Source organism: Falco peregrinus, chromosome 1 (assembly GCF_023634155.1).
Source record: "Falco peregrinus isolate bFalPer1 chromosome 1, bFalPer1.pri, whole genome shotgun sequence".
Classification (NCBI taxonomy): domain Eukaryota; kingdom Metazoa; phylum Chordata; class Aves; order Falconiformes; family Falconidae; genus Falco; species Falco peregrinus.
This window is the reverse complement of record NC_073721.1, coordinates 66,899,998-66,917,410: the sequence shown is the minus strand read 5'-3', so window position 1 is coordinate 66,917,410 and position 17,413 is coordinate 66,899,998. Positions and strand designations below refer to the sequence as shown.

Here is a 17,413-nt window from a genome sequence, read left to right as displayed (position 1 = left end):
CTGCAGAAGGAGCAGAGTCAGGGCCATGCACCCAGCCCTGGGAGACATCCTTCACCAAAGCCACAGAGATTCCCTCTCTCCAGTCTCTTACAGGCAGCCCTCACAGGGCTCCTGGACCCTGTTTTTCTCGCCATGGAGACAGAGATCTTCCCTGTCCACGGTGATCCTGCATTTGGCTACAGCCTTATGGCTATGCCATGCATGGTGATCGCCTGCAATGGCAGTGGCATCCTCCATGCTAAGAAAAAAGGGGGATCCATAGGGAGGCTGTACGTCCTGGACCCACAGGGCTGCAGGGACGGGGTTCGTACCTTGGCACATGGTGCCGTTGATAAGCTCGAAGCCAGCCTGGCAGTGGCACTTGTAGGAGCCCAGGGTGTTCCTGCACTCTCCCCCTAGGCATTGAACAGCAGGGTCCTCACACTCATCCATATCTGCCAAGCAGAAGGGCACAGCACAGAGTGAGGCTCTTACCGCTACCGGAGAAGACCCCCACCATCAGAGAACATCCCCACCCAGAAAAGCCATCACCCAGCTGTTGGCCTGCAAGGTGGGTTTGAGCTGCCCTCCCAGACCATCCTGTCACAGTGAGATGGGGGCAGAGACTCTCTGCTACTGGGGTGTGAGGAGTCAGCCTAGGCCCTTCACTCCCCTCCATCATAGGGACCAGGATAAACTGGATCCCAGCACCGTGTCAGTGGTGCCCAGTGACAGGACCAGAGGCAATGGGCACAAACTGAAACACAGGCGGTCCCATCTGAACATCAGGAATCGCATTTTTACTGTGAGGGTGACTGAGCACTGGCACAGGTTGCCCAAAAGAGGTTGTGAAGTCTCCCTCCTTGGAGATATTCAAAAGCCATCTGGACATGGTCCTGGGCAACCAGCTCTAGGTGGCCCTGCTTGGGCAGGGGTGTTGGACAAGATGATCTCCAGAGGTCCCTGCCAACCTCAACCGTTCTGTGATTCTGTGAACGCAGGGGTACTGCTGACTCCAGTGTCTACCTCCAGCAGAGCTCTGCACTGGGTACTGCAACCACCAAGAGGCCAGCGCAGAGACGGTTGCTGACAAACCCTCTCTTCAGCCAACTGCACAAGAGCAAACATCAGGAAAGTAACCCAGCACCAGCCGTACCTTCTGCAGCTCTGCTTTCCTATATGCCAGACTTGCCTACGATGTCCTTCTCCTGGCAAAGCTGGCTGGGGGTCTACATCAGCCCTTACCCAGCTGCAGAGCTCCCCACAATCTCTCTCCCACCCAACTGCCCCCAGGCCCTGGCCAGAGCCTGCTGGAACTCCAAGGATTTTGCTCACAGCAGATGAGAGAGGGGTACCTTCCCTCTAAAAGAGGGCTGCAGGATGCCAGCAGACGGCTGTTGCCTGCAGGCCCATGAAATAGGAGGAAACATTGGAGGACGCTGCTAATCAGAAGGATGGGCTGGTGTGCAGGCAGCAGAGGACATCCTAGTGGAGAAGGTTCTGCTCTACTCCCCTGCCAGGAGCTAAAGCCCTGAGAATGACGGTTCCTGCGGACTGAGCAAGCTATAGGCATCAACAAGCATTGCCCCCCTCATGCCTCAGGGCAGGATTCCAAGCTGTTCAGTCTCAAAGGGTTGCAAGTAGCAATATTCTTGAATCCCTCTGGAGATGAACCATAACCTAGTTTATTTATCACAAAACTATCACGAAACCCTTATCCTTTTTTTTAAAATATGAAACCCAGATCCACAGACAAGGCCATCAGCCAAGGCAGGGAACAACGTGCCATCCTGCCGTCAGGTCAGTGTGACCCAAACAGTATCAAACCCTGATAAGGTGCCCTTGTGACACAGCTTGGCCAAGGTGGCTGAGGAAGGGCTCATGTGAATCCCTGGGAAGGGGGGAGGGAGATGGAAAGGATCAAACCATGGTTCTTTCCCTGCACCCAAAAATCAGATGGAAAATAAGCTCATTTCACACTGGCTTTCTCAGTCACCAAAACAGAGGAGAATAGAGGGAGGAAGACCTCCCTCTCCTCCCCCGTTGGAGGCCCCCATGCAGGGGGGTCTTCTGAGAGTCACATCAAAGGCAAGTTCTTCTGTTTGCCAGCTATATGCAGGCTGCAGAGCCCTGCAGTGCTCCAGAGAGAAATTCACAGCACACAGCCAATCTTTAAACAAATATCTTTGCCAGCTCTGCTGTCTCCCCTTACCCCAAACAGAGAATTTGCATCCAGCCATCTCAAGCCTGGGATGTCTCCTGGGGACAGCCACCAAGGAGGGAGTTCCCCTGCCTGCACTGGGGCAGTTGGGCTGTCAGGCTGGGACAGAACACTCTCGTGTCTCAGCAACGCAACCGACGCAGATCGACGCTGGTGTTAACTCTCTGCCGTGCATACCTGGCACAGCAGAGCCCTTGAACTAAGCTTTCCTTTTTAAACATGTCCTAGTCACCTTAGAGGTTGGGGAAAAATGATGAAACCTGGGTGCCTACAGTCTTTCCACTGGCTGTGGACTCAAGGTTTCTCCCTCTGTTGAGGACCTACATTTGGGGCACACAGTTCTGAACTGAACCACACACAGCTCCTCTCTCCCCATGTTTCCAGGCCTCCTGTATTCTTCTGGCCTTTGTCAGCATTCCCCAGGTCATCATTAGTCCTGGAGTCTCGTCAATGAGTCCTTCCCCCCCGTCCCTTTTCTGCATGAGGAAGATCACTTCCCTGATGCTCTAGGTGGCATCTGCTTGCAGCCCCCCATGCTCTCTGCTGATCACAGAGCTAAAGAGCTGGAGAAGGATTCTGATGCCAAAGAAGTCCCCAGGCCCCACCAATAACCCAGAAATCTCTTCCCTCATTCCCTCCAGCACCCGCTCCTCTGTCCCTGGGAAAGGGATACCTTCACACGTGCTGCCATCTCTGGAGACGGTGTAGCCAGCATCACAAGCCATGCAGGAGTAGGAGCCTTCGGTGTTGAGGCAGAGTCCAGAGGGACACGCAGCCTGGGCCGTGCACTCATTGATGTCTGCATAAGCACACAAGGCAGAGCGGGATGAATGGGAAGGATGTGGAGTAACCATGAAGGGGGGCAGGTGTGTTGAGAGAACCAGCCAACATGGTGACCAGGACTCAGGCTGAGCCAAGCGCTCAGGAAGAGCTTAGGGAAACCTCTGGACTGGGTGTGTGACACCGCAGATGGTCTGGACCCACAGCTCCCCTGTACCTTGGCAACTCTTTCCGTCAGGTGCCACCTCGTAGCCCCGGTGGCAGGAGCAGCGGAAGGAGCCATCCAGGTTGACACACCGTCCATGAGCACAAGTCCCCTCCACAAGGCATTCGTCGACATCTGTGTGACACAGCAAAGGGCAACATGGCACAGGAGGATGCTCAAGGCCATCCCTGCCACCCACGCCCCAGGGTGCTGTGCCCTGGCCATGCAGGCTGGCTGCCTGCGGGAGAGGGGCGCTGCCTGTGCCCCTGCTCCTTTTGAGGCTTGCAGGGAGCACTGCCACGAGGAGTGAGGGTGCTTCCCAGGGACAGCCCAAGCTCCTCACCAATACATCTCCCATTCCTGGGCCGGTAGCCATCTCCACAGCTGACACACTTGTAGGATCCCAGCGTATTGACACACTTCCCGCTGCGGCAAGGGCTGGGATCCACACACTCGTTGACATCTGCCAAGAAACACACTCCTTTCAGGCTCCCAAACGTGAAGAGTGCAGCCTTCTTCAGGATGTCTCCTCCAGCTGGATCCTCAGAATCTCCCCCTCCAGGGGACAGCAATGACCAAGAGAAGGTAAGACGAGTTTGCCAGGGCTTGGGCAACACTTCTTATAGTTCCACTTATCAGTTAGGATCCTACACCCACATCTAAGGGCTGACACAATCCGGCAGCGAAACTCACTGCTGCAGGATGTTGCCAAGGCCAGGAATGTGCATAGACAGAGACAGGGATCAGAGAAGATCTCTGCAGGGCTGTTTCATCAGGGACTTTCATAACTATGATTAGGATGCAGCCTCCAGCTCAGGAAGTCCTTAAGGCAAGTGCTTTCCGGAGGCCATGGGGGGGGGAGCAGCATTCTGTGCATGCCCTGTTTCCATACTGCTTCCTAAAATAGTTTCCCACTCTCTGCTGGGGATGAGCTACTGAGAAAGGGGGATCTTTGATTGGGCACATTGTAAGTTCACAAGGTTGGATGGCCCAGGTCATGCCATGTGAATGGGATGCTGTGGGGGCAGGTGGCCTGGGTCTCTGCAGCCTGCTGTCCCTGCGGTCCACTTGCCAGCATGAGGGGCTGGGGATAGAGTCAAGGCAGCGTGAAAATGGACGGGCATCTCCTCCCAGAATGGGAAGCTGTCACGGTCATGGGACATCTCCCTGGGAAGGTGGGAGAGGGTCTTGGGAGAACTCCGCTCTCTCTGCCCAGGAAAGGTTGTCCCTCCTGCAGGCAGAGGAGAGGACATGCCATCCTCAGGGAGGGCACAGGGCAGACAACCGTGGGGGTCCTTCCTCCCTTCCAGGAGGAGACATGGAGCAGTGAGGAAAGGTGTTCAGCCCTGCACAGGGTGTGCTGGAGGGGCAGGGGAAGAGGGAGCAGCAAGCTTCACCTTCACACTGTCCTCTGGGGCCCATGGCAAAGCCTTCCTTGCACTCGCAGCGGTAGGAGCCAGGGGTGTTGATGCACCGCTGTCCTCGGCAGGTAGAAGGCTGCTCACATTCATCTCGATCTGGCAACAAATAGAGAGACAGTCTGGAAGTCTTCCCCCTCCAGCGTCATGCTGTGAAGCAGTGATCAGGGCTGGCATCACGGGCTCCTGCCCAGCTCACCATGGGCAAGGTTCTGCCCCTCAGTGAGCAAGAGGGGGTGATCCCCATAGATCAGGCTGTCCATGGGCAGGTCTGCAGGGAAGGAGGGTGTACAGGTGTATGTGTGTGTGTGCAGGTGCGTGTGCACTGTGTGCATGAGCACACGTGTGTGTGCACGTGCATGAGAGGGCAAGAGGCTGGGGAGACCCTGGGGAGGTGACAGCCCTGTGCCAGGTGGACACCACTTACCCTCACAGCTCTGCTTGCCCTCTGAGACAGCCAGGATGTACCCAGAGTAGCAGAGGCATAAATATGAGCCCACGTTGTTGATGCAGCGACCTTTTCCAGCACAAGGATCTTTCAGGCACTCATCGTCATCTGTGCCCAGGCAAGGAAGGAAGACAGGCAGTCACCACCCGCAGCTGCCTGCCAGCCCCCTGCCAGCCCCGTGGTGCAGCAGGTGGGCAGGGGCTCAGCAGAGCTGCCAGAGAACCTTCTCCCAGGAGCCTGAAGGACCAAATGGTCCACTGAGGCCCGGAAGGCAGAGGAGATGCCAACTACCGATGCAGTGAAGTCGGCTGGGGTTCAACGTGTAGCCGGAGTGGCACAAGCAGCTGTATCCTTCTGGGGTGAGCACGCAAGTGCCGGCTCCGCAGGAGAGGGGTGAAGAGGCGCAGCCGCTGACCCCTGGGAGGAGAGAGCATGGGTTTGGGGGCAGCACCAAAACGGTGCACGGGGTCAAGTGTCTGCCCTCTGTCCCCAGCACCATGCCAGGGAGGCTGCTTTTCCCTTCCTGGAGAGCAATGCTGAGCCTGCTCCTCCACGTCTTCAGGCAGCCTGCACCCATAGGGCTGCAGGGAGGACCCGGCAGACCCTGCCACCTCCTCCAGCCTGAGCCTAGCTGGGAAGCCCCTGTCCCCTGCATGGCTCAGCTGAGCCCCAGCCCCACAAAAGGGTGGTAAGGAAGCCTCCTCCAAGGTGTGGGGCTGGCAGTAGAGCCAGGCACCTGTGAGGGGGCTCCTTTTAGGGTGACAGCAGGGGTCCACCACCCACCGCCCTGCTAAGTGGGGTGCAGGCAGCAGTGGGTAGGCAGCAGGGCACTGCACACCCCTCGGCACTGAGCTGGCCAGAGGTGAGGGGGGGTCAGCCCAACCCCAAACAAAAGACTATTGAGGAAGAGACATTCCTTAGCAAGGTACCTCGGCCAGGCCTGCTCCCCAAGGTGCTCCAGCCCCCGGCGGAGGGCAGGGGCCACGCTCCCAGACACTTAAGCAACCCTGGAACAACAGGGCCCTTGTTTCCAGCACAGTAAACAAGCCGCCCTGGGAGCCACATGCCTCCCCTTGCGCTCCCCCTTCCCGATGAGTCAGCTCCGCTGCGGGGGAAAACGGGGCCAAAGCCACCGGAGCGGGCGCGTGATCCCCCTCGCCTGGCAGCCACTGTTGCTGGGCAAGTGAGCTGCAGGCAGGGAAGGACCCGGAAAGCCAAACACTGCTCCCCGCGTGTGGGATCGCCCTCGTGCCTCCCCACGGCCAGGCGACTTTCCCTGGCTGGCAGCAGCCAGGACCAGGCGGGGATAACACCCCAGGGCGGTGGGGTGGGGACTTGTATTTGGAAAATCAGTGGGGGCATGTGGGAAGACAAGCGGGCTGGGGAAGGGGGAGAGCCCCTGGAAAGAGCTTAGGGCGTAATATCCCCATAGTGCCAGGCAGAGAGAGGAGAGAAATCCCTGAGAGCGGTGGAGACACACCTGAGCTCTGTGCTGGCATCTCTGTTGGAGCAGCAGCATCCCAGGTGGTGGTGGGGCCAGACTGGGGAGGACCATGCCAGGACTGCTCTTCCTCTGTTAAGGAAGAAGAGAGATGAGATCCAGCCCATGATCTCAGCTAGAGGTGCCTGCCCAGAGTTTACCTACGCTGGGTGTCCCCACAACTGCAGCCCTGAGAAAGCACATGGGAAGGGGCCACAGGGTGGCTGCAGCAACCTCATCATCTTGTGATTCAACACAGCCTCCTCCACCTTTCTGGAGATCCACCACCTCCCCGCATCCCTACAGCCCCACATCAGCCACCCCAGCGTGGTGGGGTGTCCCCCGTGCCACCCCACAGCCAGCCCAGCCAGGAGCCCGTCCTGCCCAGCGCTAGGGCTGCCTCCTCCATCCTCACTGCCCCCTCCTCTTCCCCATGATGTCCCTGCCCTCCCGCCAGCCAGGCGCTCACCTCTGCGCGTGGCAGGCTCTGCGGTGGTATCAGCAGCGCCCTGAGGGACAGAAACAGGACTGCCTCTATCCATGTGCATGTAGCTGGGATGCAGCATCCCCGAGACATTTTCCCACCCACCTCCTGGCTCCTCTTGCTCCCCAAGGCACTGTCCTGGGAGCAGAAGCTGCCACGGCTGGGTACATTTGGTAGGGCCACTCTGTCCTGACCACATCATCCTGAGCAAAACACAGCTCCTGGCTGTGCCCGGGGGGCTGCCCGCAGAGGGGCCATGCCAGCACACCGTGCAGGTGAGACCCAGGGCACGGCTACTGGGCAGGAGGCATCTCCACAAGGTGGCCAGGAAGGGCACAGTAAATCCTGCCCCAGTCACTGGCAGCTTTGGAGGGCTGAGGGCAGCCACCACTTTGACCTGACTCAAGAGTGCTACCTACTAGAAGGGTGCTTGGTGCTAGATGCTCTTTCTCAGCATCCCCTCCTGGCAAACCTATGGCTGCCAAAGGAGATGTTGGATCACAACTTGGGTCTCTGCTCCAAGGATCTTTCCTCAGTGGATGAAGAAAACAGGCAGTTGAGCAACATGAGTCCCAGACTAGCTCTGCTTCAAATTTGGAAGCTTTGGTTCAAATTTCTGCCCCGTCTTGAGATTTCTCAAGTGCGCTTGGCCAAGTCACTTCACGTCTATGAAGCAGTGATGATGGCATTGCTGCCCCTCTCTCAGAGGGGCTGCAAGTACATTCTGAGGGCTGGGCTACTATAGCAAGGGGGCACAGAGATGCTCAGGTGAGGTATAGCCAAACCTCTACTGACAGCAGGGATCAAGAGACACATTTTTCAGGTGAGATTCATAATAAAGAAACCCAGTCCTTGGAAAGCCTGGCAGAACATCAGCCCCCAGGCTGCTCCCATCAGACAGGGTGCATTCACACAGCCAGTGTCGGAGACACCCACCCTGACTGCTCCACTAGAGTTTCTGCTGCAACCACACCAGCATGGGGAGACCTGCCTGTAAGCTCGGCTTGATCACAACCCCGGGCTCTGTGAGAGGAGCACTCCCCAAGCTGACTGCAGCAGTTCCCCTTCCCCTGCTGCCCATCAGCCCTACAGCCAAGCCAGGCTGAGAGCAGGGAGTGAGCACCCACTCCTCAGCCAGCTGCACCCTCAGCCTCAGGTGCTACCCCAGCCCCGGTGAACACCAGCTGGAGACAACTCTGACCATGAACTAGTGCAGCAGAGCCCTCAGCTCTTGTTGGTTTGAGCTCATGGCCTCTTAGCATGGACTGAGTGGGCACATGGCACAGTCCTTCAGCCATGGCAACTCAACCAGGCTGATAGGGTTTGCAGTTTGTATGCTGTTCCCTCCAACTGAAGCTACTTTGTCCCTTCAGTGCTCTCTCTGACCACATTTCACACCTCCCATCACCTATTTGTATGACATCCCACTTCCCACCATGGATGCACCCAGGTGTCACAAGACAAACCTTACTCACCTGCGCAGCAGAAGAAATGTCATCTGGAAAGTAAAACAGTGCATGGTGAGTAGAGACAAGGCAGGTAGGCATCCTCCTCAAACCTTGGCTGCCCTAACTTCACCCCACCTCTAAGACACTGCTGCTCAGTCCCTCACGCTCCTTCACAAGAGCTTGTTCCCAAAGCCAACGTGCCCAGATTCCTTTCCTGGCACTGCACAGACCCCAGGAGCTTCTGCTCCAGCAGGTGCTGGCACAAGCAGTTGGTCACACTTCCCTCCAGCTGGGCTGGCCAAAAGCCCAAGGTCTGCAGTGCCAGGGCTGCCACGCAGACCTGAGGTCCCAGTGGCAGCAGCCTGGCCAGCCAGCACCAACTGCAAGGACGCGGTTGCAGGAGCCTGAAACACTCAAATTCTTCTCCAAAGGCTTGAAGACGTGGTGTCTCATGCCCCAGGAACAAGAGTAGGGCTGAAGAACACCTTGTGTATTCATACAGATGTAGAAAGCCCTTATCAACCAGAAGTCCATCCATGGGGGCATGGCAGGACCTGGAAATTTGCCCACCCTTGCTAGGGGCCCAGATGGAGCGTCCTGAAGCAGTAGACCCCACACTACCCTCTCCTGCTGAGATGCCAGGGTGGGGGAATGCTTCCAGGATGCTCCCACGCAGGCTGTCCTGCAGTTGCTGTCTCCTTGCTGCCCAGTCCAATGACCAGTTGCTGCTCTCCCCGTGCTCTTCCAAGCTGAAGGGCAGCTCTTCTGCCTCTGCCTTCCTCATCGACAGGCGGATATCAGAGCTGGAGTAGGTGTAGCCATGTCCTGCTGGGCAAATCTCCTTGAAAGCTTCTGCAAGGGAAAATCAAATCAAAGCTTTAGAGGGCAGAGGTTGGAAGGAAGAGACTGGTGCAGGTGTCACCTGTCTTACCGCACCCAGATGTGATGGTGGAACAAGTGGAAGAAAGGAGTGAAGATGGACAGGCATGTATGCGAATGCAGATATCAGTTTCACCCATCCTATCATTTTCTGGAAATTTCTAAGGGTTAAATCTTATAGAAACACATCTGGGCTGCAGTGGGTGGATGCTTTGAGCAGAAGGAATCTGCTTACAGGGCAGGGTGGGTTTTAGCAGGCACTGGATGGTACTCCCACACGCGATAAACTAAATCTCTCCCCTGGGTCAGTACTGCTAGGAAGAGATCATGCTGCAGGAAGGTCCGAGCTGAGCGAGGCAGCAGATAAACCAAATCCCTGGTACCTCAGCACTGAGTGCTTTACACATCACTCAAGATGCTCTGCACAAACCATCTGAAGATTTTTCCCAGCCCTGAGGATTTCAGTGCTTTCCCTTCCATGCTACCTCATGCTGAGATATGCCAAACATCCTCACCTGGCTTTCATCCCAGCAGAAAGCGTATGAGAGACAAAAGGGTTGTCAAGCGAAGCCAGGCACAGACATGGCTGTGCTTTCCCTCTGGTATAGAGTGATTTCCATCAGGGATTTCTCTGTCTTCCCAGTATTACCCAGGTCTGCTTCCTGGGCTGCTATACCCATCTCACAGGCCAGCATTTGCACTGCTCAGCTCTGGATCATCCTGCGTCCATCTGCTTGACAGCAAGTTCCGACAAGCCCAAACCCCAGTCCAACCAGATCAGGCGAAGCTGAAGTGGGCACATCTCACCTGAGCCGGGCAGGGGACACTCCTCGCAGTTCTTCCCCCAGCCCTTGCCGACACGGCTGCAGCAGCAGATCTGCTGGGTGATGTGGTGGGAGAGGGGGAAGGAGCACACGCCTCCAGCTGCTGAGCGGTAACACAGCCCCTGCTCCATTGACACCGCTTTGTCCGCTGAAACACAACAGCAGGGTCAGTGCTGGAGGCCAAGTTCCATCCTCTCCAAAGAGGGAATGGGGACACTTGGTCTCTCCCCATCTGGCCTTTTTCTGTCTGTGACCCCTGTCCTGTCCCGAGGGCTGCCCCATCCTCTCCCCAGAACACCCCTGGGCTCCAGCCATCAGGCCATGCCCCCAGCAGAGCCAGCCCCAAGCCAATCCATCTCCTGTGGGAGCTCTTGCAACCCAGGAGGCTGCATCCTCTGATGCTGCTCCACAGGCACACCCCCTCCAGCTCCGCAGTGGCCGTGAGATGTCCATGGAGAAGAAGGGGACCCATCCTGCACACAAGTGTGGGACAGCACGTGGGGTCCTGCTCAGGCCCCTTCCCAAACTGAGGGGTTCCCTGGAGCACTTACAGATGCAATGGCTACGGGACGGGTCCAGCATGGTGCCAGGCTTGCAGGTGCAGCGGAAGCTGCCACGGGTGTTCACACACTCGGCATCTTTGCACAGGCCCTGCATCAAGCACTCATTGATATCTGTGGACAGGAGAGAGCCTGGTGAGATGTGAGGAAGCTGAGGGTGATCTGAGCCCCCTACCTAGTGCCTCCCATGCAGGTGCTGCAGACCAAGGTGGTCTCAGCCAGGCTGGTGTTCAAAGCAGCTTCCGCACCAAGCAGTGTGGTGGGGACCTCCACAGTGACAGCAGTTTCACATCTGTGATGCAGAGCTTGATTGCTGCAGCTGCAGGGATGGCTTGTGAATGACTGCTCTGCTTTGTGATCCTCATGGAAAACAGATGTGGCCCCTATGATGAGCCACCCCGACAGCATCACTCTTACAGCCATCACGGTTGTTGTTTGCAGGTCCTGTCCTTTCACCCAGTCCCTGGTACTTCTTCTATGGGGCTGTCATCCATGGAGGATCCTTGCTGAGACACTCAGTGCCAGCTTGCAGGGAGGGCGGTGACGGATGCTCCTGGAGGTGGAGGGATGGTGGGCCAGGCTGTGGCTCACCGCTTTAGTGTCATCTTCTAGCAACAGGTTGAGCAAGCGGGAAGTTGCCAAGCTCAAGCCCTGCCTCAGGCTCTGCTCTGCCCCTGACGGAGCACGCATCAGATACAGCCTTCAGGAAGCGAGCTGGGCTTATCCCAGGGAAACACTGCCAGGCTCACCCGTCTGGCCTGTGGTAAAGCCTTTCCTACAGCACCACGTAGGAACAATGAGCTAAGCTGGAGAAGACAGAAACTGGCAAAAGTTCATAGGGGGAGCTTTCCTGGTGGTGAGCGAGGAGGAAGCCCTCCTCATGGATTGATGTAGCTTTGTATCTTCACTAAAGAGCCTGGCCTAGAAAGGTCAGTGTGCTGATGAATGTGCAGTGTCAGGAGGCACCAGCAGTGCAGGAAGAGCTGGATGGAAGCACAGAGTGGCAGGAGAGGGATGAACCTCAGTACCACCCTGGGACGAATCACAGAAACGTATACTACAAGAGGTGGGAACAGGCAGTGAGAGGCACTGGGCACACTCACTGCTCACAGGACAGCTGCAAGCTGCCAAGACCAAGAAATGCCAACACGATGCTAGGCAGCACATGCCAGACACTTTCCAAAGACACAAGTCAATCCCAATGCTAGCGTATGAGGCCCTAGTAAGACCTCAGGTGCCCTGACAGCACCCAGTGGTGCTCTAGAGACTGTCTCAAGATGGAAGGAGTGAAGAGGCAGGCTTCTGAGACAATTGGAAGAATGGAGATACTCGAAGAGCCTGACTGAGAGCAGCTAGGCTCAGGAAGGGCTTTCCCAGCAGTATCTTATTCTTCAGAGCTGAAGCATCAATGCTTGGTGGTGTCATAGAGCCAGCTATGACAGCTGGAGTTCAGGCTTCGTGACCCGAGAGGTCCTCCCTAGTCCTGTGCTCATAAACTCCCCCTGCTCACCCCACCAGCTGCCCCACAGATAGATGGTTGAGGCACACAGAAGCCATCAAGACCAGGTCATGATGTTCAGCCAGTTGGAAGTACCAACGCTATTGGGATGTGCAGCAAGCTGGGGAGGAACAGGATTTGGCTGCGCAATGTTTCCTGCTCCGTACCAAGCACAGGTCAGAGTTCATGAGAGCAGCCAGTGGCCACCCCGAAATGTGCTGGGAACCCCCCTCAGAGGTCTGGGCTCTCTGGAGGAGCCTCGGGGCTCATCGCTGTCACTCCCCGGCATGGTCAGAGCACTGTGTCATTCCAACACACCAACTGGAGGAATTGTTTGGCCTTCGCATAAGCAAAGGGATTGAAGGGATTAGAGTAACGAAAACACAAAACAAACAAGCACCAAGGGCTGTGTTTTATGAGCTTAATTTAAAACAGGGCTATGTCCCAGCCTCAGTCCAACCCCTTCTATTCACTGGCAGCAGAGGAGCCCCCCGCAGTGGAAATCCCCATGGGGAACAGAAGCAGGCAGGTGTGCTTGGGGCCACGTGCTCCTACCCCCTGCAGCATGCCAGGGATGGGGCTAGCCCACAAGAAAAAGCCTCAGGGACCACAAACCAAGATCCATACGCTGTCTCAGCTGCTTTTTCCCACCCCACACAAGCCTGCCGGTGCTCCTCAGAAACAGACGTGCTGGGTCAGGCAGCCTGTGGTGGAAAGCTGCAGGCTGGTTTTCCCTGGTGTTTGGTGAGCAGAAAGGACCCGAGCCAGCAATAGAGACCAAGGATATATGGACACCCAGCTGCTTTGTGTGTGTCCTGCGCAGTGACCACTGTGCACGCACACCTCCCTGCCACTAAGCCTCCAAGACAACCTTTGCCTCATGTCTAGCAACCGCTTTATCACTTCCAGTGCCATCTTTCCTGCTGGTCCCAGCAGTACCGGGAGGTTCCGTAGCTGGATCTGCCAGTCTGCTCTGACTCATTGCAGCCTTGTTCCTCGTCAATGGGATGCAGCAAGGAAAGAAAAGTACATCTTGCAGAGATGAGCCATTTATTCCCCTGCTGAAAGGCAGCAGACAACCCCTTCTGTCCATACAGAAGAGAGGAAAGTGGGCTTCTGCCAGGGCCCTCCTCCCATCACTCACCCATGCTTTGACAACAGCCTGCAAAGCCAGAGCTCAGCTCCTTTCCAGCTCAGTTCTTTTCCTACAGCCAATGGCCTCAGGAACCATCAGCCCTGCTCCAGCCCCTTGGCTCCCCTCCTACCTGGGCTGGCAAGAGAAGACCTCATGTAGCCTCTCCCACAGTCTATCAGCTAAATTTCTCACTCTGGACCCTGAAGTGAGGTGCTGGGCTTCCTGACACACATCCCGCTGTGACAGCAGAGCTGGGAAAAGCACCCTGAGGCAGCAGAACGTCTGCAGAACAGCACTTCTCCAGCCCAGCTTAAGAAGGAGCACGCAGAAGCACAATTCTCTGGTTCGTGCTTTTTCCTGTGCAAAAACATCTTCCTAGCCAATTCCATGTTGCCATCTCCCTCTGCTCTTCCGAGCCTCTCCCTGCTCCAGAGGGGACACAAATCCAGAGCAAGCACTGCAGGTCTCTGCTTGCTGACATGAGTCCCTCCAGCTGCTCTGCTCCTCTGACTCCTATTCGATGTCTCGGGGTAGCTCCTCATACCCATAGCGCTGTCTGTGGCCACTTAAGGGATGAGATCTGAGCACCAAGGAGAATAGAAGCCATTGCATTGTTGAAAGTTCTCCCTCAGGACAGTGTGGGGAGGTTGAATCATTAATTAAGTAAGCATGGTGGAAAGTCCCAGCTAAAAGAGATGAGTCACTGGATTGCCAGCCCTGGATTTGCGTGGACGGGGCCCAGGCTCCCTGCTGCATCTTCGAGATGACACCTCTCAGCTTATCATGAATCATGAGGAGGGAACCATAAAATTCCACTTCAGCCAGAGCACGGAAAAACACAAGCAGTGTGGGTCCAAGACATGGCAAATAAACATGAACCGGAGAGAAAAGTGGAGAGTTGGTACCTTCCTCATATGGAGCTGAGGGACTGAGGGAGTAAGCAATGGATAGACCCCAGTAGCGTGGGGCAGACAGGGCAGCCTGTCAGCACAGACAAGTGGCACACTCAGAACAGAAGGAATCACTCTTATGGCACCTTCCCACTTGTAACTGAACAAGCTGACAACCTTCCCAAATGTTTTCAGGCAACAGAATTTCTGTTGCTTCAGACTATGGGAGAAGTGTTTTTGCGCTGACACTTAGCAGAGCAGCAGCACATGTCCTGACTGGGTCAGTAGGGCTACACAGGTGAGTTTTCTTGTGCTGATGCAACCATCTGATGACTATGCTTATGAGCTGAGTCATGTAGTCCATGTTACCTGTTTTTTTTTCATTCTTGGTGAAAACACAGAGATTTTTATAAGGTGTGTTCTTTGCAGATCTACGTCAGGGAGCAGGATAATTGTACTTCGCCTGTGTAGATAACTACAGCTCTGAGAGTGGATGTGGGAGGGAGAGAGAGATATGAAAGCAGCATCCTTACCTTGGCAGTGGCTCCGGTTCAGCCTCTTATATCCCTGGGGACACTCCACCTGCCCGTTCTCAATCACAGGGTGTGCTGGGAAGAAAGAAAAGAGTGCAGGACATCAGCAGTAGAACAAGCCACCAGCATCCTATCTTGTCTCTGCCCTTCTTGCAGAGGGGAAAGGGTCGCCAGGTCTCCCTTGGATGGGTCTCCAATGACTCCCAGGGAAGAGGGAAAGGTGGGAGCAGCCACATTTCCCAAGCAGTGTCTTCTGCTGCTTGGCAGGTACCAACATGATGACCCAGAGGTGCTGCCTGCACTTCATGTCTATCACTATGTCACCTGCTCCCAGGCCAGCTTGGATAGCCAAGTGGCATGTGACAAGGGGGATCAGAGTGAAAGGAATGACAGAGGTCCTTGACAAGATGCTGCAATAACAGCCCAGGGCCTGTTTATCATGTTCCCCTCTTTTTTACTGCATGTGATTTCCTGCCCTGATCACTCTCATCAAAGAGAATTTCAAATTGGTGCTTAAAATAGTTTTGTGGGTTTCAAAATGCCCTATAACCTGCACAATTAAACCTCTTCAAATTTTTTAAAAGCAAGTATAATGGCACCCATAAATTCCAAGGAGGTCAAATCTAGGCATCGTATTTTGGAGCAAGGGAAAAGGAATCCAGGAGGTGACAGGCTGGGAAGTGAGTAAGCGTGGGGTGGGGTAGAAAGAAGGATGCTTTGCCTAGGGATGGGATTTTCCCAGGGTGGGGTTTCTTTTTTATTTTCTGGACTGTACACTTGGGAACGAGAAGTGCATGTATCAGCGAAGTGACTGTCCAGCTGTATTCCCACCACTTGAATTCCTCCTGCCTGGCATCAGTAGCTCACACCCTGGTGTCATACATGGAAAGCCCTCCATGGCAATAGCCACACTGGGGATCTGGCAGATTCCCAATGCATTGCAGCGTTCGAGAACCAGGGACAAACTGAGACCATCCTTGTGGCAGGAGATGGTCAGAAAGAGTCTGCAGAGGTTAAGAACTCAAACAGCACGCTGGGGATAGAAAACAGGCGTGTCTGTTACTCTTTGTCCTGGACACTTGGACTCCATAAAGCAGTTTAAAGCCATTCTAAGACACATCTTGAAAGGCAAGAGACCAGCCTCCTAGGATAAAGGCACTTGGGAAATAAAAGACAGGAGAACAAGTTGTTCACCAGCCTGTACCAGGGAGGAGAACAGAAAGCTTGACTTCCCCAGGTACATTAAATGAAGCTACAAGGTTTTCCAGGTGCAGAGAGATCCTTAGTGGCTGGATGAATGACTGAGACAAAAAAAATCTGTTCACCCTCTTCAACAGTTCGGTTATGAATTGTAAGCAGAAAGTGCTTACAAGTGTCTGCGTGTTAGGGGTAAGGGTGTTGCTGGTGATACTGGGAATTGCTGGGTACATTTCCAGCCTTCTGGGAAGGAAGAAAAACCTCTGGCTCATGGGCTTCAGGCTTAGTGCCCCAGTGGGATTCCAGGTCTTCTTAGACCGTGGTCTGTGGGCTCGGGGCTGCCGACAGGCATTAGCTGTGCTTGGAAGCGTCTTCAGTCTCAGCACGATATGGTAACAGACACTCAAATGAAGCAACATCATTATGTGTGAGCCCTCCGATGGGGAGCCAAGCGTGCCAGAGATCAAACAGCGACGATATGTGTCAGAGCCCCACTCCCTCTGTGAAAAGCCTTTGTGGAGAAACAGATCCTGGAGCATCCCTCTGCCAGATGCTGCTGAGGAGAGGGCAGAGCAGAAAATACCAGTGATGGGGGGTGAGTAAGCAGGTCTCGTGCCACATCAGCACTCACATGACTCCAGCCTGCAGAAACCTGCAGCTCCTTACTGCAGCAAATCACTCGTGAGGCTGCGGACAAACGCCTGCATTTTGCAAAGAAACACGTGCTTCCTGGAAAGAATAACTGTAATGTAACGTGAGCAGATCTCTCTGTACCAAGGGGAACCAAGACGGTGTCTGAAGTCCTGGATGGAGGCTGCTCTCTTTTTGCCAGGACCTGGCCTCGAGGGAAGACAGCATGTGGCTGCAGGAGGATGTAAGCTATTAACTCTCAGCTTTGTACTTGGTTACTTGAGGAGAGGACCATTTCCTTCCATGAGCTCTGATATTGCTGAACTACAGCAAAGATGGCCAAACCCCTTGAAAAGCCAGGCTAGGACACCTGACTTTCCTGCAAAGGAGATCAGCATCCACCCCTCTCCCATGCAGCTGGTAGGAGTGGGAGACCAGCTTTGGAGGCTATTCCTCTGGAAACTAGCAAAGGGAAAAAGCCAATCTGATGATCGAAGAGGGCAGAAATCTGTCAGCATCCACAGCCAGAGGGGTCCCAGCCTCCTGGGTCTGTCTGTCTGTCCACAGTCTCTCCAGGAAGGGGTTCTCCCAGAGCCTGCAGCTGGGGATAGAGCAGCTGAGCTACACGTGTCAGGCAGAAGGATTTCAGGCTTGCTGAAGGCAGGAAGCTCTGGCTCCTGATTCAAGGGTGTGATTTCAGAGCCTCGCCTCCTGGGCACTTCAGCCCCAAGGGTGCTGTGCCGAAGCAGTGTGCTCACCAGGTATCTGCACACTAGCAGCCCCCCTCGGCTCTCCTCATTGCTC

General features: G+C 55.3%; 1 protein-coding gene across 1 annotated transcript in view; it reads right to left on the bottom strand.

Moving 5' to 3' along the window:
• The window catches only part of LTBP2 (latent transforming growth factor beta binding protein 2), a 73,904-nt gene that overhangs the window by 10,456 nt on the left and 46,035 nt on the right, over positions 1-17,413 (bottom strand). The window contains exons 9-22 of the mRNA XM_027795976.2: positions 14,783-14,857; positions 10,718-10,840; positions 10,150-10,314; positions 9,085-9,315; positions 8,491-8,513; positions 7,001-7,040; positions 6,532-6,624; positions 5,343-5,468; positions 5,031-5,159; positions 4,583-4,702; positions 3,529-3,648; positions 3,198-3,320; positions 2,874-2,999; positions 312-434 (exon numbers count right to left, since the gene is read on the bottom strand). Coding sequence (XP_027651777.2) covers positions 312-434; positions 2,874-2,999; positions 3,198-3,320; positions 3,529-3,648; positions 4,583-4,702; positions 5,031-5,159; positions 5,343-5,468; positions 6,532-6,624; positions 7,001-7,040; positions 8,491-8,513; positions 9,085-9,315; positions 10,150-10,314; positions 10,718-10,840; positions 14,783-14,857 — 1,617 coding nt within the window. The remainder of the gene's footprint in view (positions 1-311; positions 435-2,873; positions 3,000-3,197; positions 3,321-3,528; positions 3,649-4,582; positions 4,703-5,030; positions 5,160-5,342; positions 5,469-6,531; positions 6,625-7,000; positions 7,041-8,490; positions 8,514-9,084; positions 9,316-10,149; positions 10,315-10,717; positions 10,841-14,782; positions 14,858-17,413) is intronic.